The 27,983-nt window shown below is 35.8% G+C and overlaps 1 protein-coding gene across 10 annotated transcripts in view; it reads right to left on the bottom strand.

Moving 5' to 3' along the window:
• Dmd (dystrophin) overlaps positions 1-27,983 on the bottom strand; it is a 2,465,896-nt gene that overhangs the window by 755,215 nt on the left and 1,682,698 nt on the right. For all 10 annotated transcript variants that reach the window (XM_051140917.1, XM_051140916.1, XM_051140911.1 and 7 more), the window contains one exon: positions 9,079-9,243. In XM_051140917.1, coding sequence (XP_050996874.1) covers positions 9,079-9,243 — 165 coding nt within the window. The remainder of the gene's footprint in view (positions 1-9,078; positions 9,244-27,983) is intronic.

Below are 27,983 nucleotides of genomic sequence, written 5' to 3'. Positions count from 1 at the left end.
ATGTTCCAATGGTCATTGATTCTGAAACAAATTCATTTAAAAAATAAAAGTATGTCTCAAAATACTGGTAATTGAATCTATTTTTTAATCAGAAACTATTTACCTAACACCTGGTCATTTCATTAATAATCTTTCTGATAAAACTCTCTTGACTATGTTTGATACTTATTAGTCACAAACTTAGCATGTCTAGTTATTACTAGTCATGGATGTTAATAGTACTTGGAAATACAAATCAACTTAATGGATATTAAATGTATTAAGAAAGCTTTATAGTCACAATAATTTGTTTCTAAACATTGAAGTTCACATAGATATATTTGTCATACAAAAGTAGACAAAGTGGTTAATAAACTATGTTATAGCATAAATACATATTGTATTAGGAAATATATTCCTGAGGGAAGTGTAATGAAAATGTGATTTAAAGAAGAGGTATAATACAAAATGTCTTTTTATTAAGGATAAGTTTGTTCATGTATTTTAAAAGTGGGTGATGTTAGATAATATATTACTATGGTATTTGTATCACATTGGATACATTCAGAGGAGTAAAGCAATGCTTTTTATTTTAATTTATATTTTTTGAGAATTTCAAACATGAGTAGATTGTATTTACAACATTTCCACCCTTGTTTCTTTTCTCTATCTCCACTCCACCTTTCCAATCCATTCCCTCTCAGATTCTTCTACAAACACACACACACACACAAACACACACACACACACACACACACACAATGTCTGTTCTTGTGATAAACACCCACCAAAAGCAATGTCATGGGGTAAAATGTTTATTTGGTCTACAGGTTCCATATAGTTTATTACCAGGAACTGAAGCGGAACTAGTGAAGAACACTACCTGCTCTCTTGTTCCCAGGCTCACCTTCAGCTTCCTTTCTTATGGCTCCCAGAACATTCTGCCTAGAAGTAATGCATCCCGCAGTGGCCTGGACCCGCCCACATCAGTCACTAATCAAGAAAATGTCCCTCAGACTTGATTACTTACCAATCTGATGGATAAATTTTTAAATTGTTGTCCCTGCTTCCCACATAAATCTAGCTTATGTCATGTTGAAAAAATAGCATACATAGAAAAGATATACATAGAAAACACTTTTTAAACATCAGTGTTTAAAATTCCAGGAGTGGAAATATATAGGGGTTAGTCTAATTTTCTAAACTAGTTCTAGGAACTGGTTTGCATATAAGATGTTTTTTGAATTCTTTTCTTGAGCTTAACAGGAACACTGTATGATGGGAGCAGAAGTGGGAGATCAGGATCTTTATTTTCATGTGCACAGCTCTGAAAGAGATTCCAGCCATATTTTGCTGAGCTGGATTGAAGGTGTGTGCAATGATGTCTCCAGGAGCAAAAGGAACATCTATCTTTCATAACATTGTTCCCACAGGTATGGGTACTAATGTATATGATATAAGGTCTAAGCATGGTACAACATATATTTTTCCAGGTAGATCAGGACATTGTCTGTATCTCAGCTAGTTACTGCAAGGATTTGGATGAAACTTGGTTTAATCTTAACTGGTGTCCTGGAAGTTTGCAAGGAATCTGGGCTGAAGGAGCCATGCTTGTACTTTTTGTTTTGGGATGTTTTCCCCTTTCCCACCCTAATTAGACCTATCCATAAGTTTACTTTTCTTAGCAGTGCCTGTCAGCTCTGGGTCTGAGCCTGGGACCTTCTGCATTTGATTTCAGGACTTACAGGGACTTGTCCATGATATAGCATAGACAAATAGGATATTATTTTTCCTTCAGAGGGTCTCTGAATATACCAAGATGGCTGTTGCATGGCCTCATTCTCTCATCCAAATATTGGCTTACAGCCTCTGTGAAATTATGCATGAGACTAAAAGAAAATATTAGAAATTCTTCCCCAAAATACTGGCAAATGGTTTTAGTTGTCATACTCAACAAGTAATATTACGTCTATTCATGAAATTTACTACTCTTCTCTCTCTCTCTCTCTCTCTCTCTCTCTCTCTCTCTCTCTCTCTCTCTCTCTCTCTCTCTCTCTCTCTCTCTCTCTCTCCTATTCTCTAGGTCCTAAGGAGACTTGTTTGTTCTTGGAGTTTACCTTCATTAGTCATTGGTAGTAGAGTGGTAGCCATAGGTTTTGTAATGGTTACTCCCTTCCCCACTAGCAATGTATTGACAGACCATTTTTAAAAGTGAAAGGTTAATTGAAAACAAGATGCTACAATGCAGTTTCCAGGATGCTTCTGTCCATGACTAAATGGAACTCTGTAGCTCACCTAGGTAGACACACCTGTTTTTGAGGTCACCAATGTCCCTGTATGTAAGCCCAATAAATTCTTAAAGTTGCATTTGTGATTCTCCTTTGTATGCATCTGGACTTAAGGCATTTGTATTTGTATTTCTCAGGAAAAGTCAGTGCAACCTTGTTAGAAGATATTAGTGTGTGATAGTTTACTGCTAAACTGATGTGTGATAGCCTCAGAAAAATAAGTCACTAATGGTTAAAAAATAAAAGCAAAACATATGTAAATAAAACAACAGGATTGCAAAGGACAATTGGAATAAACCTTGTTCTAAATTTTGCCACCTACAGGCTGCATGTTGTGAAGCAAAAATAATTTTATCTCAAAGAAAAACAACCAGTCTTTCCAGAAAAAGGAGAGAAAGTATGGCTCCAATCTCAGTACACTTAAGGTTCATGGAATAAGAGTCTTATGTTATATAGTCAGTGCTTGCCATGAATTTATTTGTAAGGTCTTTAGCAGAGAGCTTTAGTTCGAGCAGAATGCTTGTGAGAAATTAGTTAAAATGCCCTTTAAAAATTACAAAATATTCTTTTATCACAGGTCTGTTTTTTATAAATTAAAAAAAAAGCTAAGCCTAGTGGCACAGGTCTATAATTCCAGCTGCTCAGAAACCTGACAAATTTAAGGTCAACCTGAGAAACTTAATAAAGCTCTATATGATATTAAAACATAAAATTAGGCTTGGAGATATAGCTCAGCAGTAGAGAGCTGACCTAACATGCATGAAGTGCTAGGTTTAATCGTTCCTACTACAAAATATTCTTTTTATTCAAGGTGCACTGCATGATGTCCTGTATCTCTTTTGTTGGTCTATCTTCAGTTTTATAAGCCAGATTTACTAAGTTGCTCAGGGGAATCCTATTCTTGCCTCAAAATAGAGACTGACAAAGATTGTTGATCCTTGCTTTCTTCCTCACTATAAATCTCACTTCCTCTTTTGAAGAACATTGCCTCCAAAAGCCCTTCTATTTTGCATTCATTCTGCCTTAAAAAAAAACCCCATGTACTCTCCCTTGTGTTCTGACCCAGGAATATCTGCACTGAGGATCCTCCTGACTCATGAACTATATGAAATCTAATCATCTGGGAAATTAGTGCCTTGATCTGCAAATTTGTGGGAAGACAGGGACTGACTCTCAAAACACACAATTGGGAAATATAGAAGGAATAAGTGTTTTCCCCTGCCACCCCTAGAGACACTCAACTACTTTCCTATGAACTTATCTAGTACTTCGAAGGCCTTTTATTTTCTGTTTATTTATTTGTGTGGGGTTTGGGTGTGCTTGGCTTTTGCTTGTTGTTTTCTTATTAAGACAGGCTCTCAGGCCCCTCAGGCTGGCTGCAGACTCTCTATATAGTTGATAATGGTCTTGAACTCCAACATCCTCTGTGTCTACCTCCTGGGTGCTAGGATTACAGGCATTTGCTACCAGTTTTGATTTGTGTAGTCCTTCATGCATGGAAGACAGGCACTCTTATCAACTGGTCCACATCCACAGTCTTATGTTGTCTTGCTTGAACAGAATTGAGTTCAATTTTTCACTTACATTGCATAGATTTTGGATAATGTCCCTCTTGCCTGTTAAATTGTCGATTACTATTTTTCCTCATCAATACTCACTGCAATGTGAACATATGATTTGGGTATTTAGTTACTGTGGTCAGCTATTAGGATTCTGATATTTGTCTGGGAATTTTACATTATATACAATTTCATTTCTAACATGCTAAGGAAGAACCAGAATGTTTGGTTTATTTATAAACCACAGAAGAAAAGCTGTTCTGGAAGGAGGAAACACCACCTTTGCCATTAATATGGAAATAGCCCATCTATTAAGCTTTAACAAAGAGAATTACATATTTCCTATACCCCCATTTCAATAAAAAGTTTAGAAAGTAGTAGTTAGGCTTTTATATGTAAGATAAACAATCTACCTCTAGGTCATTATTGAAAGGTCTCATTAAAGATTAAAAGCATAAAACCCTTTATAGAAATTCTAAAATAGTCCCCGGATATTAGCATTCAATTATCATTTGTGAAATTTGAAATCAACATAGTTTATGTCTAAATGGAGAGTGCATTTGAAAATCAGAATTCAAAGGCATGCCTTCTAGTGGGCTGACTGATGGAAAAGGGCTGTGATTATGCCTCATTTTCACCCTCTACATCACGATCTCATTGATTATATTTCTCAGCTTTCTAAGGGTTCTGTGAGGTGATTTTCAAGATGAATATTGCTATTTGCAGGATTTCCTGAATAGGAATATTTCGAGAGTAAATTGCACAAACCAAGAGATGTGCAGTCAATTTTCACTCTAGCATAAACAATGTATTAGAACAGAGCCCTTAGGCTTTTTTTTTCTTTTTTCTTTAATTTAAGTTTCATTATATAGCTTGCTGCATTTCATCAATAAGCATGAAATGCCAGGCGAACAACACTGAAGTTCATGTAGGACATTACATATCCTTTTATTCCCTAACAGGTGTTAAGAGTTTGACAAGAGACGATGAATGACCTGAATGGCAGGGCTCTAGGCCCTTTGCTTCTGAGATATCCGTGACCACCAAAAATGGAAAACAAACGCTTCTTTAAATTGAGAAAATGGAACCATGCTGTGGCTAGCATCCTTTATATCTTTGAATTGACTTTTAACTGAGTTTTTAAAGGCAGCTTAATTGCCTGTGTTAAAAAGTTGGCATGTTCTCCAATCCATTTCAATGCTTTATTTTTTATTTTGGGTAAAGTGCAACAAATAATAACTCATTTTATCATTTTTATATTGAAAATAAATGCTTACTTCCTTTAAGCAGAGGAGTAAATCCTACAGCAAACTATAAAGACTGAAATCCATAATTTAAGAAAAAAAGAGAAAATGTATGAAGTTAAATAATTTATTAGAGAGTAGAGATAGAAACTTGACATAGAGGGTTAAAAGTTGGTTATTATTAACAGAGGTCACTACTTCTTGTTTGCAAGCCAAGGGCTTTGGGATTACCAGGAACATATGCATGGTCATATGCCCTTTTTGGTCTGAATATGGCCATGAACAGAAGAAAGGACCTTAAAGACTATATTTTAAATTTACACTCCAAAGGTGAAAAAACAGAATGTGCAAAGATATGTCAGAGTTTTCTGCATGGCAAGAAGCAGCTGTTTCTTCCCTCAGTGATTTAAACTAAGCTGTAGGAAGCAAATAGCATGACATGGAAACACTGCACAGCGGTGAGAGTGGTGACATGTGGCTTTGATAATGAAGTTCATTAAGAGAGAAAAGAGTGGCTTCACTGCAGCCTCTAAGACCTATTTGTCAGAAACCTGTGTGCTACTGAGAAAGAAAGACTGATGCGACTTTTCAATATTGGAGAACTGAGGACAGGGAGGGAAGAGCAGAGACCAGACTAAAGTCACTTTGGTCTAGTCAATAAGATGTATTTGTGTCAAGAGATTTTGTTTTCCCTTCTCTTACATATATTATATGGAAAATGATGGCTCACATAGAGTATCTACTTTATTTTTTTCTGAAATGCACATGTTGATGAGTTAGATTTTACCTATGATTTACAAAATTTAAAAATATACTACTAATTCTAAGTTGAGAGGGAAGAATTTATATCCTTTCTTATTTGTGATATGAAATCAGTGTCATAAATGTAACACTAGATTCAACATAATTTAGAATATGGCTCAAACTGTGGTATTTTTGGGTAAAGTACCTATCTGTTTATTCCCCCCTCTTCTTCCTTTTCCTCCTCCTCCTGCTCCTCCTCCTCCTCTACTCCTTCTCCTCTTCTCCTCCTCCTTCTTCTTCTTTCCTTTTCTTTTTTTGGGGGTTTTGGAGAGAGGGTTTCTCTACGTAGCCTTGGCTGTCCTAGACTCATTTTGTAGTCCAGGCTGTCCTCGGACTCACAGCGATCCACGTGCCTCTGTCTCCCAGAGAGCTGAGATTACAGCCATGCATAACCATGCCACCCAGCCCTGTACTTTCTTATTGAGGTGGTTTATTCAGTAATGAAACAACCAGAATTGATGAGATGTCATACTGGTAATTAATTGCATGAGTATCAACTATATCTGAGGATGCTTCCATTACTAGCTAACTGGAAACATAGAATCCTAGAACAGGATAATCTCTGAATTGAAGATGTGCTTTGTCCAGCCATCCCTTGTGACCAGGCACATATGACTCAAGGGTAGAGTGACACAGAAGCTATGCCTTGGTGTCAAGATCTCCAATGTTATTGATACACAGGATGTGTTGTTACCTGTCTTGTATATAAAGTTAATGGAATTTGGTACTAGTTAAAGGTTATTGTTCCTCATGGGTTTGATTGTCAGAATGAACTAGGACCATGGCAGTGATTGAGCAGGCTGAGTTTTGTACTGAGGAAATGATGTTTACCTGCAATTTCTGAAGTACCATGTGTTCTCAGTGCACAGCTATCAAGAGTGGTGGATAAAAACATCAAGAGGAAGCAAGGCAAAAGGAAAACATTGGACTTTGCAAATATAACTCAATTTAGATGCAACAAACCTTCCTAACTCTCTTTGATTTTTATTCTTTCCCTTAAATACAACTTTCTCAAGTATTTATTATAAGAATTTTAGACAAGAATAAGGTTTAATTGAGACATCTACAAATATATACCTATTGAAATGCAATTAAAGCAGTGATGATCTAGTGGAGGGGAATATGGCAGAAGATGGAGGAAGGGCAGTAATGGGAAGATACTGTGAGGTGATAACAGTCAAGATGTAATGTGAATAAATTATAATAAATCAAATAGCAATGATTGAAAAGGAATCATATTAACAAATAGGATACAAGAATTTATAATGATCAGTTTAATAAAGACATGCCTAGCAAAGTCTGAGAGAAGCATAAAATGCTAAGGAAGTAATAATTATCACAGTGACATTAATGTTAATGTTGACAAAAATCTCTACCTGACTAAAATTTAGTAAGGGTCCTGCAACTTCCTTAGCCCTATCTTTATGTTTTCTGACAAACAAAGCAAAAGAAAACCCTGCTAAATTAATTTACTATGGATCAACAATAAATCATATCACCCTCTAAATAGATTAGATTTTTCACACTCTAGCATCCAGCTGCTGTCTGCTCACTCTGGCCTGTTTTCAGGAAGAACACTGTTCATTTTACCAGAATCTTCTCTAACCGCAGTTGCTTACACTAACACACTAAAACACTAACCTAGGCAAAGAATTTCTACTTTTTCATTTGGAATTTAGGCATATACCCAATATCAATCTTTGCTCTGTAAACCCCATTTCAAAGATTGCTGTATTTATTGTGAATTGAATGTTTTCCTTGTCCTCTTTTAAGAAGTGATGAGATTCAAAGTAACCAATGACACACTCAATACTGTTTTTGAGCCATTCTACCAGAAATAAAAATAGATATAACCCAATTGAGAAATGGGGCTTGGAACTAAACAGAGAATTCTCAACAGAGGAGTATCAAATGGCTGAGAAACACTTAAAGAAATGCTCAACCTCCTTAGTCATCAGGGAAATGCAAATCAAAACAACTCTGAGATTCCATCTTACACCCATCAGAATGGCTAAGATCAAAAATTCAAGCGACACCACATGCTGGCGAGGATGTGGGGAGAGAGGAACACTCCTTCATTGCTGGTGGGAATGCAAACTAGTACAGCCACTTTGGAAATCTATCTGGTGCTATCTCAGAAAAATGGGAATAGGGCTTCCTCAAGACCCAGCTATTCCACTCCTTGGAATATACCCAGAAGATGCTCCAGCACACAACAAGAAAATTTGCTCAACCATGTTCATAGCAGCCTTATTCATAATAGCCAGAACATGGAAACAGCCTAAGTGTCCCTCAGTAGAAGAGTGGATAAAGAAACTGTGGTACATATACACTATGGAATACTACTCAGCTATTAAAAACAAGGAATTCCCGAAATTTGTGGATAAATGGATTGAGCTAGAAATGATCATAATGAGTGAGTTAACCCAGAAGCAGAAAGAATCAAATGGTATATACTCACTTATATCTGCATACTAGCCCAAGGGGCATGTCCCACGAAAGCCTTCACTTACCAGGAAACTAGGACAGAGGGGAAGGCATCCTATTGGGACTCTAAATGAGAGACGCATGGGAGAACAGCAAAATAAAAGGATCCAGAGGGTCCTAGAAATCTACAAGTAGAACAATATGATAGGCAGATTTGGGCCCAGGGGTCCCGCTCAAACTAAGGCACCAGCCAAGGACAATACAGGAGGTAAACTTTAAACCCCTTCCAGATCTAGCCAATGGTCAGAATATTCTCCACAGTTGAGTGGAGAGTGTGATACGACTTTCTCACATACTCTGGTGCCTCACATTTGACCATGTCCCCTGGAGGGGAGACCTGGTGGCACTCAGAGGAAGGACAGCAAGTAGCCAAGAAGAGACTTGATACCCTATGAGAATATATAGGGGGACGTAATCCCCCTCAGGAACAGTCATAGGGGAGGGGAATAATGGGAAAATGAGGGGGGGAGGAATGGGAGGATACAAGGGATGGGATAAACATTGAGATGTAACAAGAATAAATTAATAAAAAAAAAAAATTTAAAAAAAAAAAAAAAAAAAAAAAAAAAAAATAAAAATAAATAGATAGAGAGAGATAGAAAGAATAGATAGGTAGATATATATATATATATATATATATATATATATATATTATATATATATATATATATATATATATATATATATAGATAGATAGATAAAGCTAGAGGCACCCACCTTCAGTCCTAATGGTACAGGTTGACTTGATTGGCTATAAATTTCCAACTGGTTCCTAATAGGAGAGAGCCACAGAAGCAGGTGATTTAGCTGCTCTTCAAGCTGTCTAAAATCTTTTAAGTAAAATTCAAGTTCTCCTTGTTTTTCAGGTAAAGCTCTGGAGACCTTAACAAGAAAAAATAAAAGATAAACAATTATAGTGGTATACATTAAAAATGACAAAAAATATTCAAAAGGAGATGTTATAGTAATTCGCTAGTCTATTTAACAAGATGTTACAAGTTACACATATGCAATGCTCATGTGTAAGCAACATATCAGAAATCATTGTGAAGTACACAAAATATTATATATTTTATAGACACTAATACCTTTTATATAAATGCACAATATACACATAAGCCAGGTGTTGTGCCTCACATGTGTAATACTAACATATACATGGCTGAGGTATGTGAATTGCTATGAGTAGGAGGATCATCTGCAATACAGGGTAAGCTCAAATTTATCTAGGGCCACAGAATGAGACCCTGTACTAAAACACACACACACACACACACACACACACACACACACACACACACACACACACACACAAACCCCCCACACAAAATAACTCACTCACACTTACACAGATGTACATTACAACTGATTGAAGTCAAGGATAATATTCTTCATATAACTTCTCATTTACTAAATGTGTATGCCAAGTATAGATCCTATGCAGTATTACAATGACATGCACCAAATTACTGAGCATTAGTACTAGGTATATAACTAAGTCCTCCTCAAATAAGTATGATTTATACTATTAAATTATATTTTTGTTGGTATGGCAATAACTTCTACAGTATTTTCTTTTATTTGCATTTAATGAAAATTATGTAAAGAAATAATTTATGTAGAAGGAAAATTGGTAAGATTATTTTTATGAGCTATAGCTTGTGAGGCCTAGTATAAATATGTGAAGGAGACATTGATTAACAGATTGAAAAGTTATATGACATTTGGATGAGAGGGGGCTAACAGAATGGCTTGATAGTTATTTTATGAATGCATTAGTGTATAGTAAGCATCATGGTTTGGAGTTTCAATTTATTGCTTTCTTATAATGTCCCAGGACCCCATCATATCACTGCTGTTATCATCTAAATTTTATTTATTTTTTTAAATTTTTTAAATTAATTTATTCTTGTTACATCTCAGTGTTTATCCCATCCCTTGTATCCTCCCATTCTTCCCTCCCTCCCATTTTCCCATTATTCCCCTCCTCTATGACTGTTCCTGAGGGGGATTACCTCCCCCTGTATATGCTCATAGGGTATCAAGTCTCTAGATAACATTGGACTTGTCAGATGCCAAATACCTTTGGAAGTGATATGTTACAACGTTAATTATTGTCTGATCTAACAGATTACAGATTGTCTGATATAATATTGAGTACTTAAATTTAAATATTGGTTAAGATTTTAGGCCAGTTTCCCCCAACTTCCAGTGCATAATGCACACACAATGTTAATCTAAAAACTAAATAAAGTCATCTTTAAAAATTGCTTAGAATACCTCTCTGCATGATGAGAAAACATAATAAAACTGTTACATATTAACAACAGTTGCTCAAATTCCTTTGTAAACAGAAGCCCAGGGTGAATAATAGTAAAGTTATTTTCTTCAGAATATCAAAAATTAAGACTAATATAAAAGAATAGTATCTACTTGTAATGGCAACACTTTATATTTTAATACCTTTCTTGTAATAAAAATGTGGTATTACACAGTAAATCAGTAATGTTTCATGATGTATCCTGTGAAGGGAAGGAAGAAGGGAATGAAACCACAGTTGGTGATGAGTATGTGACAAATAGACTTCTCAAGAGACAGATTCAGTGAGACAGATCATTTAATTTGAGGAAGCAAAAGCTATTAAAACTTTTGGAGGGTGAGTAGGGAATCTTGGGGTGAGTGTACATCATTGGCTGGGACCAGGGTTCCTAGAATGCCATATTTGTATGAGGAGAAATTCCAGGTCCTGCCAGACATGGCCTTATAAAGGAAGAGGAAGTTTAACCTGGTTGCCAGGCTATGTGAATTCCTCAAGAAGGCAAGAGTTGGGGCATATTGATTTGTACATTGGGGCATCATGTAGGGCCAGGGTACGGGGTAGTTAAATATGATGATTGAATAAGATTTAAAAAGTCATTAGTCATAAAGGGTAAGATAGATAAAGCAAATTTTACTCCTCAGAAGTACAATTAAGAAAGCAGATAAATAAGATAGGATAGATAAAGCAAATTTTACTCATCAAAAATACAGTTAAGGCAACAAGTATCAAGTATCAAGTCTCTTCTTGGTAGTCTGCTATCCTTCCTCTGAGTACCACCAGGTCAACCCCTCCAGGGGACATGGTCAAATGTGAGGCACCAGAGTTCGTGTAAAAGTCATACCCCATTCTCTACTCAACTGTCATAGGGGAAGGGAGTAAGGGGAAAACGGGAGGGAAGGAGGAATGGGAGGATACAAGGGATGGAATAAGAATTGAGATGTAATATGAATAAATTAATAAAATATATTAAAAAAGAAAACAAAATTTTTCAAACAAGTAAAAGATCATGTAGGAATATTCAATAAAGGCATTGAATTAAAATCATTTTACATATATAAAGAAAAATAATTTCAATGTTCTATAGGTTTGTACTATAACTTAATAGAAAACAGCTATAAGAATTGTACTAATCATCAGAAAATTACAACTTAAAGAACAATATGTTAAATGTAAAAGGGCTCAGGTTTAAAAAATGCAGACTCTTGATGTGGAACAAGTGGATTTATCTCTCTCCTTCTCCCTCCCCGTCCTTTTCCCTCTCTCTATCCCTCCCTCCTCCCACCTCTCTTTCTCTCCAACAGTGTGTGTGTGTGTGTGTGTGTGTGTGTGTGTGTGTGTGTGTGTGTGTGTGTAGACAAGAGGATGACCTTTTGGGTACAACCCATCCTTTCTTACTTATTTTCCTTTTAAAGATAGGGTTTTGCACTTGCCTGAACTTCACTAAGGATAAGCTGTCTGATCAGAATTGTCTAGAGATGGACATTTGTATATTTTGACTGTATAGCATTTTACTATTAGAGGAAAAAACCTTCCATTTTTGAAGAAAAACTTAAGACATATGATGAAAATGGCCGATGAAAAAAGGTAAAGAAAATCAAGTACTGTATAATATCACCTATAAAGGAATGGGGAGAGGTTAATTAACAGCTACTATATTACACTAAGAGTAAGGCATTATAATTTAATGAATGATGACTAAAACTTTAGTACATTTTTCAGAGGGCTAGAAGGAAGGATTTTTAAACACTTTACCATAGAGATACATGAAAAAAATTGAAAAGATGAAAGTGTTTAGTTGCATTTAAATGTTGCACAGTGTATGCATATATCAAAGCATCACATGCTACCAAATAAGTTTGTATAATTTTATCTATCTGTTACAAAAAAAGAAAATTCAAATAAAAAAAAGCAAAACTTATATATAATTGTTTGTGTGCTCACATTACATTTTGAAGCCTAGATTCCTTAAAACAACTGGACTGTTTGTCCTGGCACCTGGACTGATGAAACCTGATTTGATGAAAAGAGGTGTGCAACAGTATGATATGATCAGTATATCATACTAAAGAAAATGTGCTGAATTTGTGGCATGTTTTCTTTCAGTTCCATTGGTGTCTTGACTTCTCATGCTGGACACAGTATACATTCTAACATTGTCTGTGTAATCAGTTTATTGGATATTTACTTTAAAAACAATGTTTGTTCCAACAATTATCTTATATACTACCTATAAATATATCAATTGCTGAGCAATTACATGGTCACATGGTTATATTTAACCTCTCACATTAAAACCTCTCCATTCTAAATAAGAATAAATGTACCAGGAATATATTCTAAAGGCATTTTAGGAATACTGTCTCTCAATACTAAATAAAACTTTCAAAATTTAGTACTGTAAATGAAATAATTCACCCAGACCATTATCTTTTGTTGAAAATGAAAATAATATGTAATATTTCAATAATTCACTTAGACTCACATAAGTTACATGCTCATTAAATTAAAGGAGGAGCTGAGGAGAGAACTCAGTGAGAACAGTGCTTGCTACATGTGTTAGTCAGAGTTACTATTGCCGTAATGAAACACTGTGACCAAGTAAGAGAAAGTTTCTCTTCCATACCCCTGTTTATCAGTGAAGGAATTCAAGACAGGAATTCAAGCAGGGCAAAAACCTGGAGGTAGGAGCTGAGGCAGAGGTATTGGAGGAGTGTTGTTTACAGGCTTTCTCTTTGGTTTTCTCAATCTGCTTTTTCATAGAGGTCAGGATCATCTGATCAGGGGTGTCACCATCCACAACAGTCTGGGTCCAAGCACATCAATCTCTAATGAAAAGAATGCCTACCTATAGTGTCCTATACAGCCCTATCTTATGGAGACATTTTATTAGTTGATATTTCCTCCTCTTTAGATGATTTTAGTTAGCACGCCACGTCAGCATAGGATTGTTTACCATTCTGGAAAGAGAATTGATTTTGGTAGGGGTGTTCTTGTAATTCTAGAAAGAGGCAGGGACAGGTAGAGCCATAAGGCCTGATCAGCCAAGCATAATTTGCAAGCTCCGGGCTTTGTCTCAGTGAAGAATAATACATGATGATGACATCTGGCCTCAGAGAAAATGCATCTGCATCGACACACAAACATGTACTCATATACAATAAAACAAAGTAAAGCAAAACAAAACAATCAATTAAAGCCAATTTAGAACTAGATATAGGAAAAATACATTGTAAGGTACAGTTTTCGAGGTTACAACAGGTTTCACGGTAAGCTATCCTTCACTATGAGGTCATTTATATTCCATTTCTTTGCACATTTTGTCAAAACAGTAGTGGATGTAGAAATGAAAAGTACTGGGCTTTTGAAAATGTGTGTAAAATTCTATAGTCAGCCCTCAATGGTATATCTCTTGGGATTTTAATTTTAACATAAGTGGATTTCATTATTAAAGTGTGTGCATTTTATTCATAATGTTTATAGACATTTTATTGATATATAACTTCTAGTTCTAGGTGAAAATAACATTTAACTTTGTTAATTAATCACAGTATGTATCTGTTTTACTGTACAATCACTGAATTACTAAACATGGATTTTTTAATTGTTGCCAAAGACCTCAAATACATAATACAAAATGTGGTAAATGAGCATTTGCAGCAAGATTTCAAAGTCAGTAAAATTTGATGTACAATAAAGAGTTTTCTAGTCCCTGGAGTACAATGCCCTTATTACCACTCTAAACCCATATTGGCTTTTCATTAAAACTTGGTGTTCATGAGCAGTATTCTTGTTCATTAATTTGTTGGTTTGCAGCCTAAGCAACTAACTTCATACCTTAAAAATTCTTAATAATGCACATAGCACATAGAAAATAGTTTTTGATTGTTCACCTTTATTCAAACTTACTCTAACGTTAGGTAACAAGTGCTATAACTATTCCCGGAGGCATTAGCAACGTTAAGTGAATTGGTGAAATTGATTTGCCCAAACTTCAATAGCTCTCATTTATCTTCTAAAATACATCTTATGGGATAGGGATTTACACTCACCTAACTATGCACCTACCCACACACTTTTTTACTACACAGCATGATTTTGATCACATACTGTTTAAACTCTAGGGACAATAAAACTCATAAAGATGTTCAAATGTAAGTTTATATGGCAAATACAAACTATGTAGAATGTTTTCATAAAAATTAACCCCATATTTGTCTTTCTCCTTCCCCAACTATGCTCATACTTTGACATTCTACAATAAAAGTCTTTGCTTTTACAAAGAGAGTCACCACTACAGCCTAGGTAATACAGACAAATGATCCTTAGGTTTCTGGGGAAATATTCCTGTTTTCTTATACATTTAGTTTAATGTTTAATCAAAACTCAAAGAAAATTAAACCATTGTCTTTGTATTTTTACATAAAACAAGGTTAATAAAGTATTACAACTTAATATTCAGTTATTTTGTGAGGTGTCATTTAAAAATAGCTTTTCAAATGATAGGAGTTAAAAATAATCTTACCTTTATATAAAACAGTATACATTGGAAAGAAAAAGGGGGATATGCATTATGTTATTATACATTGTCAGTTTTAAAAGTTCTACTCAAGGGAGGAGTGGGAGGGGTCAGGGAATCTCAATTTCCTACTTACTTCATGTAGGTCCTATCTCTTGAAATTTCCAGAATATACACCAAGTAGAGAGCTATCAGGACTGTAACACACGAGCTTTTGGAATTAATTTCATATTTAAATATAACTGATGCTTTTGTGAAAAATTAAGGATTTAAAAGTTACCAAAGATAGGATCCAAGATGGTGGCACTGAGTATGCACCATAACTGAACAACAGGGCAGCAGTGAGAGCAGCACAATTAACAGGCCTGCGGTGAACCACAAAACCCCACAGTATGGGAAACTCCTGGGTCCAACCCCATGTTACCAGGCTAAACCCTGGAAAAACTCCCGGGCTTCCACTGTCTTGGCCTCAGCTTCAGGCCTTCGGTAACCTGGGCAGCCCGTTGTGGGCATATATTGTCATTGAACAGAGACTGTCCAGTTACCAGATACCACAGCTTGTGGGTCTCAACCTCAGTCAATCTAATGAAGTGATTACCTTCTGGGACCAGGACATGTAGCTCAGGTGCCCACTACCACTGCCATGCAGCAAAGACTTTCCGGGTACTGCATCTTGTGGCCCCAACCTCAGACCCTCTCATGAAGTAGTTACCTTCCTGGAAAGGGACATACATCTCCTATCTCATGTGCCCACATTCACTGCCAGGCTGTGGAGACTTTGAGGGTACAACAGTCTCAGCCCTTCCTGTGGAAGAATGGATACTTTCTGATACCTAATCAGGCAGAGAAAACAGAGCTCCCCAACACAGTGAGCACAGTGGCTGAGCACACTGACTGAGGACAGTAGCTGGGAAGTGGGACCTCATTAACCTTGGAGCAAGAAAGCAAGGCAGTCAACTTCAGGATTTCCCTTTTTGAGAGAAGGGTTCCTGGACTCCTGAGGAATTATTTGGTCCCCCACGACCAGAGAGCTGAGGAGATTCTCCAGCAAGTTTGTGAGAACCTTCCGCTAATCTGAGATCATTCCCAACAATCTGAGGAGGGCACCTTTTGGAACATCTAGCTTCTTGCCATAGATCCCCAGAGAACACTAGTGGGCAACAGGATCTATAGCCAACACTATAGACAACCAGATGGCTAAAGGCCTGCATAAAAATACAATTATCAAAAACCAGAACAATGTGGTATTTTCAGAACCCATTATCCTATGGCAAGCAGCCTTGGATCTCCTAACACAACTGAAACACATGCACAAAAATGAATTAAATCATACTTATTAAAGTGATAATGGAAGAAATGAAGAAAATCCTTAGAGAAAAACAAGGTACAAACAAACAGTTCTAGGCCTTTAGAGAGGAAATAAATAAATCAAAGTTAGAATCCAGAAAACACAAACAAACAGGGAAAGGAATTAAACAAATAATATAAAGAAAAAGAGGAAAGTATAAACAAACAGATGAAGGAACTCAATAAATCAGTTTAAGACCTTAAGATGGAAATGGAAATAATAAAGAAAGCACAGACTAAGGAAATCCTGGAGAGGGAGAATTTAGGGAAGAACACAGGAAATGCAGGGGTAAGCATTCCTAACAGAACACAAGTGACCGAGGAAGAATCTCAGTTGTAGAAAACACAATGGAAGAAACTGATGCATCCATCAAAGAAAATATTAAAGCTGAAAAATTCCCAACACAAAACATCTAAGAAATCAAGGACACTATGAAAAGAAAAATATAAGAATTATAAGAATTGAAGAAAGAGAATTCTCAACAGAGGAATATCAAATGGCTGAGAAACACTTAAAGAAATGCTCCACCTTCTTAGTCATCAGGGAAATGCAAATCAAAACAACTCTGAGATTCCATCTTACACCCATCAGAATGGCTAAGATCAAAAACTCAAGCGACACCACATGCTGGTGAGTATGTGGAGAAAGAGGAACACTCCTTCATTGCTGATGTGAATGCAAACTAGTACAGCCGCTTTGGAAATCTATCTGGCACTATCTCAGAAATATTCTAATTTTAGCAGTTATGTGATATATTGTCTCCTGGCAGTTTTTCAAATAATTCTTCATTTGTCACCCTCCTCTTTATATCTGTAAGTCACCATGCCTGTTCATACTTATTTTTTAACATATACTCTCTGACTTAAAAAAGCTATTAAAGATGGGTGTATATCTCCTCATTCTTTATAAGTGGTCAAGTATGAAAACCTATTTTAGTTACTACCTTAAAGTAACTATGCTGGTATAGGAATTGCTAACATGTGTTTTTCCCTGGTTCTTTTATATTTATTAGTGTGTGCATGTGTGGGCAGGAATGTGCAAGCATTTGCATTGGTGCATACATGGAAGTTAGAGTACAGCTTTCAGAGTTGAATTTCTCCTACCACCATGAGATCTGGGATTCAACCTTAGGTTTCTAGGCTTCCATAGCTAATGCTTTTGCCCACTGAAACATCATACTGGCCCCATGCCTTCTTTTTAAGATCTGGTTATTTCCATAGTTTCAAAAGTAGTATATTTTTGTGATTAAATATTAACTTTTACATTAAAATTATTAGTTTATTTGTGTCCCACATATACTATTTAAAAGTAATTTACTGAATCTCTGAGAGAATATTTACATTTTTTCTTGCATAAAGAACAATAGCTTAAATAACTCATATGTTTACTTTTTACCTAATGTCATAATTAGTCATGAGACAATATATATAAAGTAACAATTTCAAAACTGATATAAAATAGAGAATAACAGGAGCTTAATTTTTATGCATCATTTCTTCAGAAAAACACATCATGAGGGGAAATAGCTTTGAAAAAGTTCAGTGAGGGTTGCCATTTAGTTAATTAACTTAAACCATTTTCATTAGCAGACTCAATATTGACTTTAGAATAATGCCTGCTTAATTTCTTTCAGGCAATGAATATGCATGAAACACTGACAAAGGTAAAGTAAAAAGAAAGATACTATTAGGTAAGAAATAAAAATTAGGAAATGGGACTAAGTCAGAACACAATGTGGACTTCATTCATAAATTTCCATTGGTTTGCAGCATATTGTTCTAAACTTTGAGTATATGACCTTGGCATTGGTACATTATTTTAGCTGCTTAGCACAGGGTTAATAATAATCTCAGTTCTATAAAATACATTTCTAAATTGTTGGAGAAGACTAAACAGTGCATAAACCCAGTGAACTGAATAAAATTTTCTGCTTCAATTGATAAACTAGCCTTTTGAAAAACAGAGACTTTTTAAACCTCTTTTGGTCATATTCATTTTACACACCTTTATATTAGAATAACTAAAATCAGCAGGATACTATCGACGTTTGGGACTGAGAAATCTCATCAGTAAGATTGAAATAAAGTGAAGTCCATTATAACCAAGTGATGAACATCTATATGATAAAATTGAAATAATAACATAAAAATCAAGGGTACATAGAGTTCTTTACTGTGATACTGGGTTCTGATTTTATTTTCTCTGGGAATTAGAAAGCTAGAATGCTTATCAAGTAATTTGAATGTCTTTGAAATATGATGATAAACATTTTATAGAGTTAAAGCTTAATTTCTTAACCAAAACATTCCTAAGCAGATCACAAAGCAGCTCAAGTGGGCAGGGCTTTTATTTTAATATGTATCTCCAAGCCCCAAGGCAGCAAACCTCATTAAGTAAGTCTGCAACAGTCTTTTGTTATTATTAAGTTATTTACTTACTTTACATCCTGAACACAACTTCCTCTCCCTTGTCTCCTCCCAGTCTCTCCTTTCCATTTTGCCCCTGTTCTATATCCACCCTTCTTTCCCTTCTCCTCAGGAAAGGGAAGGCCTTCATGGATATCAACCAGCCCTGGCATATAGAGTTCCAGTAAGATTAGGCACATCTTCTTCTATTGAGGCCAGACAAGGCAGCCAATTAGGAGAAAGGCAAGCAACAGAGTCAGAGACAGCCGCTGCTCCTGTTTCAGGAGTCCCATTTTGTAGTTTTTCTTGTACTGTCTTTGACCCCATCTGGCTCTGTCAATCCTTCCTCCACCTTTTCTACAAGACTTCTCAAGCTCGACCCATTGTTTGGCTATGGGTCTCTGCATCTTTTTCCATCAGATGCTGGGTCAAGCCTTTCTGATGGCATTTATGTTATGTTGCCTGAGTGCAAAAGAGTTCTAACAGCAAAATCTGATTTATACAGTTAAGATTTGGAAACATATACTTACATTATAGCACTTAGAATATCTCTGATGTCCACACAGATTACAATGTCCATTAGTAGTAAGGAAATTGCCCTCTTTCTGTGTTACCATTTTGTCCCTAATTTCAATTGGGTTTCCATTAAATTTACTAAGTCTAAAACAGGAGTCAAGTGTAGCATAGTAAAACAAATAAATTAAGGGTTGGAAGGCCTTGATTTAATCATGTGATTTACCACGTATAAGCTATCTGATCTCTGTGGCATAGAATAACTCTGCAAGGCCATATACTCTTTTGTAGAATAGAACCCATAATTTTCACAGTATCTATACTTTGTAGCTCTTTTAATCTTGTGTTATATTCATTCCAGAGTCTTATTTTCTTTGGCATTATAGTGGAACTGACATCTACCATTCCAAATTTGCAGTCCCCTTTAGCTGAGGGCTTCTTTAGGCCATTACCACCTGAGCTGTTAGAAAAATATAATCTTAAACTGGTGTGTATGCCTCTACTCATCATTAGAATTATATCAATCCTGGAATTGTCTCCAGATTCAACGTTCTAAAACAAAACTCATTTCTTGAATGAGAGTCTCTCTTTTGAAGATGAATTTACCAGGGCTGTTTTTGTATGTGAATACAGAAAAAAATCAAATTACCCACTGTGTTATAGAACTTCTAGTGCATTGTTCCAGGGTTACATAGAACATACTTGGCAGAGCCAAAGTTTTCCTTCAGAAAATATCAATGGGCTGGAGATGCATAGCCTAGTGGTAGTCCACTTGTCTAACATGTGTAAGTCCTACATACCATGCCCAACACTACAAAATAAACAAAAATCAAGGTATGTGGAACAATGGAGGCCACTTAAGTACTTCTGATGGACCTATGATAGAAGCAGTTGAGTGTATTATTTTAATTTGACAGAGTTGTGTTTAACAATTATCAATGAAAGTCATTGCTTTCAGCTAGAAGATACAGATTCAGTATTCTTTCACCTGGTACTTAAAGATTTTAAAGCCTCTGTACAAACATACATTTCCATGTTTAAATAATCCCCTTACTTATTTTGGGAGCAGTCCTACCAAAATATATATTTATAATCTTTCTTCTAGTAATTTTGCCTTTTTTCTTGATTATTTAAAATCTGACTTCAGAATGGAATAGTGACTATGCAAGACCTCATATATTAGTGTGATACAATCAGTTTTGCTCTGCCGTAGTATTTTTAAAAAATAATTATCTGTCCTCAGGCATTTTGTGTAAACCTAAAGAACTCAAAAAATCAAACAGAAAAAAAACCTCATAATCCAATTTTAAAAACAAGGTACAAGCTGAAAAGTGAATTCTCAATAGAGGAATCTCTAATGGAGAGAAGCACTTAAAGAAATGCTCAACATCTTTGGTCATCAGGAAAATGCAAATCAAAACAACACTGAGATTCCATCTTACACACAGCAGAATGGCTAAGATTGAACACTCAAGTGACAGCACATGCTGGTGAGGATGTGGCGCAAAGGGAACATTTTCCCATTGCTTGTGGGAGCATAAACTTGTATAACCACTGTGGAAATCAATCTGGGATTTCTCAGAAAATTGAGAATAATTCTACCTCAAAACCCAGCCATACCATTCTGGGCATATACCTTAAAGATGCTCCACCATACCACAGAACATTTTCTCAACTATGTTCATAGCAGCTTTATTTGTAGGAAATGGGAAACAACCCAAATGTCCCTTAACTGAAGAATGGATAGAGAAAGTGTAGTAGATTTAGACAATGGAATATTACTCAGCTACAAAAACAAGAAAATAATGAAATTTGCAGGCAAGTAGATGGAACTAGAAAATATCATCCTGAGTGAAGTAACCCAGACTTAGAAAGACACACATGGTATGTGCTCACTTATAAGTGGATATTAGCCATACAGTGCAGGATATCCATAGTACAATCCACAGACCCAAAGAAGCTAAGTAACAAAGAGGATCCAAGTGAAGATGCTTGGATCTCATTCTAAAGGGAAATATAATAGGCAATGAAAGTTGGTAAAGAGAGAAAACTGCCTGGGAGTGGGTGTGGGGAGGGGAATGATGGTGGAGATCAGGTACAAGGAGAGCAGGGTAGAAGGTGAGAGGACTGTGAGAGAGAAGGTAAAATCATGGGAAGGTACCTTGGAGCAAGTTGGAGACCTGCAACAGGGTAGGCTCCTGAGAGGATATGGGAGTGACTGTCTCTACCTGAGACTCCTAGCAGTGGAGGACAGGAAGACAGAGGTGGCTACCTCCTAGCCTTGTAAGACTTACAGTGGAAGGAGGCGGGCACCTGCCCACCCACAAAATCCTCAACCCAAAATTTACTCTGGAGCAGAAATTGAGAGAACGGCCAACCAATGGCTGGCTCAATTTAAGCCGCACCATATTGGGGAGATCCAACATCTGACACAATTAGTGATACTATGCTATGTTTGCTGAGAGGAGCCTAGCATAACTGTCCTCTGGAGGCTCCATCCAGAAGCTGATTGAAACAGATGCTGAGACCCATAGCCAAACATTACATGGAACTAAGAGAGTCTTGTAGAAGACAGGGGGAAGGGTAAAAAAACAGGGAGGGGACAAAAACTCAACAAGAACACAAACACAGTCAACTAACTTTGGCCCATGGTGGCTTACAGAGACTGAATCACCAATCTAAAGGCATGTATGGACTGTTCCTAGACCCTCTACACATATGTAGCTGATAATCAGCTTGGTCTTCATGTGGATCCCCTAATAAAGGGACCAGGAACTGTCTCTGACATGGAGTCTGTTGTCCGCTTGTGCATCACTTTCTTCTACCTGGGATGTCTTGTCTGGCTTCAGTGGAAGACAATGTTCTTAGTCCTGATGCAACTTGGTGTGCCATGGTGGTTTGGTACAGTGGTCCCCATTTCTGAGGAGAAGGGGATGGAAGAAAAGGGGAAGAGTGTGGGAGGATGGGACCAGGAGGAGAGGAGAGAAGAAGCTGAAATTGGGATGTAAAGTGAATAAATAAATAAAATTTTAAAAATCCAAAAAGGAAAATATGTAAACATAATTTTAATAAAGCTTTCTAACAGTATCGACAGATATTTTATTTTATTACTTTCATACTAAGGGTTGCCAATTTGCCTTCTTTCACTATACCCATGCTAGAGTTGGAACCCAAGGCCTCATGTATTGCTAGGCAATCACTCTACTTCTTAGACATATCATCTGTCCTATAAAACATCTAGCTTTGTGTTGAGCACATCCTTATCTCACATATGTTAGGCTATGGCTGTCCTAGTAGACAACACTCAACAGCATGGGGATCTTGGATATATTGTGCAACGTTTTGCTCAAAACACTACTGAACAGTGCATAAATATTAATTGTTCTTGTCAATCTCTTGAATTTTACCTCAGAGAAAATTTTATGAAACTAGCTATGCTAAATTTACTGAAACCATCATTTGAAAAAAATGAAATATGGGAATCACTGTCACAGTAAATACTGCCTCATCTTCTCCCACACTGAAGTGGTAACCTCACTACTTTAAATACATGTCTGAAAATTTTCCTTTGAATACTCAGTTCTTATGTGAATATAAATCTCTATTTATGGAAGAAAATGCCTACTTAAAATTACATTATATGCAAAATTATAGCTATATCTTTGTTATATTTTGACATTTCTGTGTAATAAAATTTAATTTATAGGGCAGAGCTCTTCATGAATACAGTAATAATTTTATCTGCTATCATCTATTTTGAGTTCTTAACATAAATGAAAGCAGGAAAATGATTTTTAGGATGATCTTAACTGTCATTAGGAAGCAGTTGACATAATACACTAGACAAATAGCTGGAATTTCAAGGGCATCTATTTTATAAAAAAGAAAACCACTATGTACTAAAATCCAAGAATTAGAGTCAGCAGGAGAAATTTGTATAAAGACTATACAATTTCAATTCACCCATATTTTTAGGCCACTGTTGTTTCAGCACATACCATCTCTTCCTCGGGAAAAGCTCACAGAAACCACTGCAAGTCATTTTGAATTAATGGTTTTGAAAACCTAGCTTCCCATACAACAGACACTTCTTTTAAAACATAGAATCATAAATTTAATCTCATAAGTTATTGTTACTACACATAGATGATTTAACAACCATTTCTATAATTCTAAAAATAGTTTTTTGTAACAATAAAAAATATAAGCTGGGAGACTCCTAGAAAATGATCTGCATGTCCCAAAGGCAACAATATAAAGGAACAAATCTAAGGTGTACGGATTCTAACAAAGGATCTAGTCACTATGTTTACCCTGACTTGTGTATTTGCACATTCTCACTGTAATCAAGAACTTGCAACTTAATTCTAATAAATAAAATATGTCAATGAGGCCTAACACTTGCATGTTAATTCTAAAAATTACAATATGTCAAAGATGATGGCATGTGACTTGTGTATTAGGAATACTTAAAGCTATAAATTTTGTCTTTCTAGCCATAGTTATCTAATTCTTAGTTGAGGCAAGCTGTTAGGTCACAATGCCTTGTACTGTAAGGAACATATGATAGCTTTCAGACAAAAGAACCTGAAGATTTCAATTCAACAACTACATTGAGACTAATACAACAGCTGCATGAATTTAGAAGCAGTTCATGCACAAGTTAAGCTTTAAACCTCTATCTTAACTCTGAATAATAAGCAGAGCACAGCCCTTTAGAGAGACTGTAATGTGAAAATTTCAATCTACAATTGTATACAACTCTTGATGTATATATTACTTGAAATTCACACACACACATACACATACTTTTTGAAATTTTTACTTTTTATGTGTATGGGAATTTTAATGCACTAAAATCATATGATAATTTATATATGCCTGGTACCCAAGGAAGTCACAAGAGAGTGCCTTATTCCTGGAGCTCACGTTATACCTGTTTTCGAACCACCATGTGGATAGTGGGAATGAAATGTGGGTCCTGGATTTTAACCACTGAACCATCTCTCTAGTATATATATTTTATATGTATGATATATACACATATCTATATATAATATTAGAATATTTTGATAGGAAATGTGATAGTGTCAATAAAATGATTCTGTGGGTATAGGTTTTAACACTCAAGTACTATAATGTGTAAACAGCTTACATATGAATCTGTTACCGAAAAATGATTCTGTTCCTAATATTTTCAATGCCTTAACAAACAGGTCAAATATATGTTCAAATAAAGCTAAATACAATACTTTATTATGCATCAATTCTACACAACATTCTCAAATTTTAACTTAATCATAATAAAAATGTGTAACATTATTTATTCTTCTGGTTGTATTTCACTATCTTTCATTTGAGGCAATTAGCTTATCTTTATGTTACTGCTATTTTGAGTGGAATTTTAAGTCTCTATAACACCACACACCCCACTTTTAATAAGATGGTATTTGGATATTAAAAACCAACTTAATATTTTTTTTTTTTTATTTTTTAAATTTTTTTTTTATTAATTTATTCTTGTTACATCTCAATGTTTATCCCATCCCTTGTATCCTCCCATTCCTCCCCCCCCCCACATTTTCCCATTATTCCCCTCCCCTATGACTGTTCCTGAGGGGGATTACGTCCCCCTATATATTCTCATAGGGTATCAAGTCTCTTCTTGGCTACTTGCTATCCTTCCTCTGAGTGCCACCAGGTCTCCCCCTCCAGGGGACATGGTCAAATGTGAGGCACCAGAGTATGTGAGAAAGTCGTATCACACTCTCCACTCAACTGTGGAGAATATTCTGACCATTGGCTAGATCTGGGAAGGGGTTTAAAGTTTACCTCCTGTATTGTCCTTGGCTGGTGCCTTAGTTTGAGCGGGACCCCTGGGCCCAAATCTGCCTATCATATTGTTCTACTTGTAGATTTCTAGGACCCTCTGGATCCTTTTATTTTGCTGTTCTCCCATGCGTCTCTCATTTAGAGTCCCAATAGGATGCCTTCCCCTCTGTCCCAGTTTCCTGGTAAGTGAAGGCTTTCGTGGGACATGCCCCTTGGGCTAGTATGCAGATATAAGTGAGTATATACCATTTGATTCTTTCTGCTTCTGGGTTAACTCACTCATTATGATCATTTCTAGCTCAATCCATTTATCCACAAATTTCGGGAATTCCTTGTTTTTAATAGCTGAGTAGTATTCCATAGTGTATATGTACCACAGTTTCTTTATCCACTCTTCTACTGAGGGACACTTAGGCTGTTTCCATGTTCTGGCTATTATGAATAAGGCTGCTATGAACATGGTTGAGCAAAATTTCTTGTTGTGTGCTGGAGCATCTTCTGGGTATATTCCAAGGAGTGGAATAGCTGGGTCTTGAGGAAGCCCTATTCCCATTTTTCTGAGATAGCACCAGATAGATTTCCAAAGTGGCTGTACTAGTTTGCATTCCCACCAGCAATGAAGGAGTGTTCCTCTCTCCCCACATCCTCGCCAGCATGTGGTGTCGCTTGAATTTTTGATCTTAGCCATTCTGATGGGTGTAAGATGGAATCTCAGAGTTGTTTTGATTTGCATTTCCCTGATGACTAAGGAGGTTGAGCATTTCTTTAAGTGTTTCTCAGCCATTTGATACTCCTCTGTTGAGAATTCTCTGTTTAGTTCCAAGCCCCATTTCTCAATTGGGTTATTCGGTTTGGTGGTGTTTAATTTCTTGAGTTCTTTATATATTTTGGATATTAGACCTTTGTCAGATGTAGGGTTGGAACATATTGGCACAGGAGACAACTTCTTGAACAGAACACCAACGGCCCAGGCCTTAATGTCAACCATTAATAAATGGGACAACTTAATATTTTTAATTACAATTTATTTTATTTAAGGATCACATGCTTGCCCCAGGATCCTGGTTGAGGTCATGTGGTAACTTACAGGAGTACCTACTACCCACTATGTGTATAGTAGGGATTACTCAAGTCAGTAGGCTTGATAGGCAAGTGCCTTTAATAACTGTGCAATCTTGCCTGCCCGAGAATCACACTTTAAAGTAAAAGAAAAGGCTTCTTTCTCATCCTTTCTCTAAATTATACATCATAAATTAAATGCATGACTGATTGAACTGCTTATTAAAAGATATAATAAAGACAAGCCAAATGTATGATGATGAGTGGGAAATTACTCACCTTGTTAATATTAACAAGTAAAAGATAAAGGAAAAAGAATAGTAATTAAAGGGATAGTGAGAATAAAATGAAGAAGACATGAAAAAAGCTGAAGAGATATATTTTGATAGCATGGTCTACATACAGTGGAAGAGGTAAAGAATAAATTAAAATCAAGAAATTGAGGTAAAGTGACCTGTCATATGGAATGGATATGACAAAAACACTTTAAAATTGAATTCTGAAAACTGCTGAGGAATTGGAAATTCAGAAATGAAAAATGATAGTTCTATATCCTTTCCATTTTGACATTTGTAGTGCATGAAAAATTGAGAATAAATTTAAAATGATTCATAAGATTGAAACTTTCTGAGCCTAAATTAATTTTTTAGAGTTTAAACTCAATTTTATAAAATGTCAATGTAATCTTACACAAAGTCTTATGCATGGTGTACTCTAAGAATTTTCTGAAATGGTATTGTTTTCCTGATTAGTTTTTCTATCAGATTCTGAAATTATATACTTCCATCAAATACTGATGCTGATAAATATTTTCTTTTTGAAAGATTTTAAAATGGAAAGGAATTGTCTAATACTACCAATAAGAATAGGCTTTGATAACTATGTGAGGATTTGTGACTCCTATGCTCTTGAACTGCTTTTAAAACAGAATGAATGCCCTGTAATTATTCTGACAGAAAGATGATGTTGAATAAACACCTCATTCAAATTCAGTAAAACTTTACCATGAAATTTCCAAAGCACTATTTGATTAATGACAGTTGTCTAATCCATGTACACAAAATTTGTATTTATCAATTCACTATGCAGATTCTTTGTCTAAGAAACCTGTCTTCTCTTTTCCTATCTCATGTTTCACACTATGCTCACATCTAATTTTACTTATCATCTCAGTGTCAAGCTCTTATCTTCTTATAAAATAGAGTATTTATTCTGAATTACATTTTCATCCGTGGTTGTGGCTATATTTTATTTGGGAAACCAGAATTCGAAAGATTAGAAACAGAATTAAGTCATGGAAGAAAAATAAGTCAATATACTTTCATCCTAAGATGATGTAAAACTGAAAAGCAAAAATACAGAATTCTTTATAAACTTACATGCTTTTATATAAAAGGAAACTACCTTGATTCGGGCGTCACCAAAGAAAGAATTTGAACTCAAGCAATTTTGATATATGGTCTTATATCACATCAATAAAGTGTGGACAAGCGAAATATTGAAGAGAATCAATAAAAATTATTTTATCCAGGGGCTAGAGAGCAAGTTTATTGGTGAAGAACTCTTGTTGCTTTTACAGAAGGTGCAAGTTCCTAGCCCCTATACAGGCTAACAACCTTCTCTACCAAT

This window comes from Acomys russatus, chromosome X (assembly GCF_903995435.1).
Source record: "Acomys russatus chromosome X, mAcoRus1.1, whole genome shotgun sequence".
Lineage (NCBI taxonomy): Eukaryota > Metazoa > Chordata > Mammalia > Rodentia > Muridae > Acomys > Acomys russatus.
The sequence above is the reverse complement of the archived record's forward strand: the minus strand, read 5'-3'. Positions and strand labels throughout refer to the sequence as shown.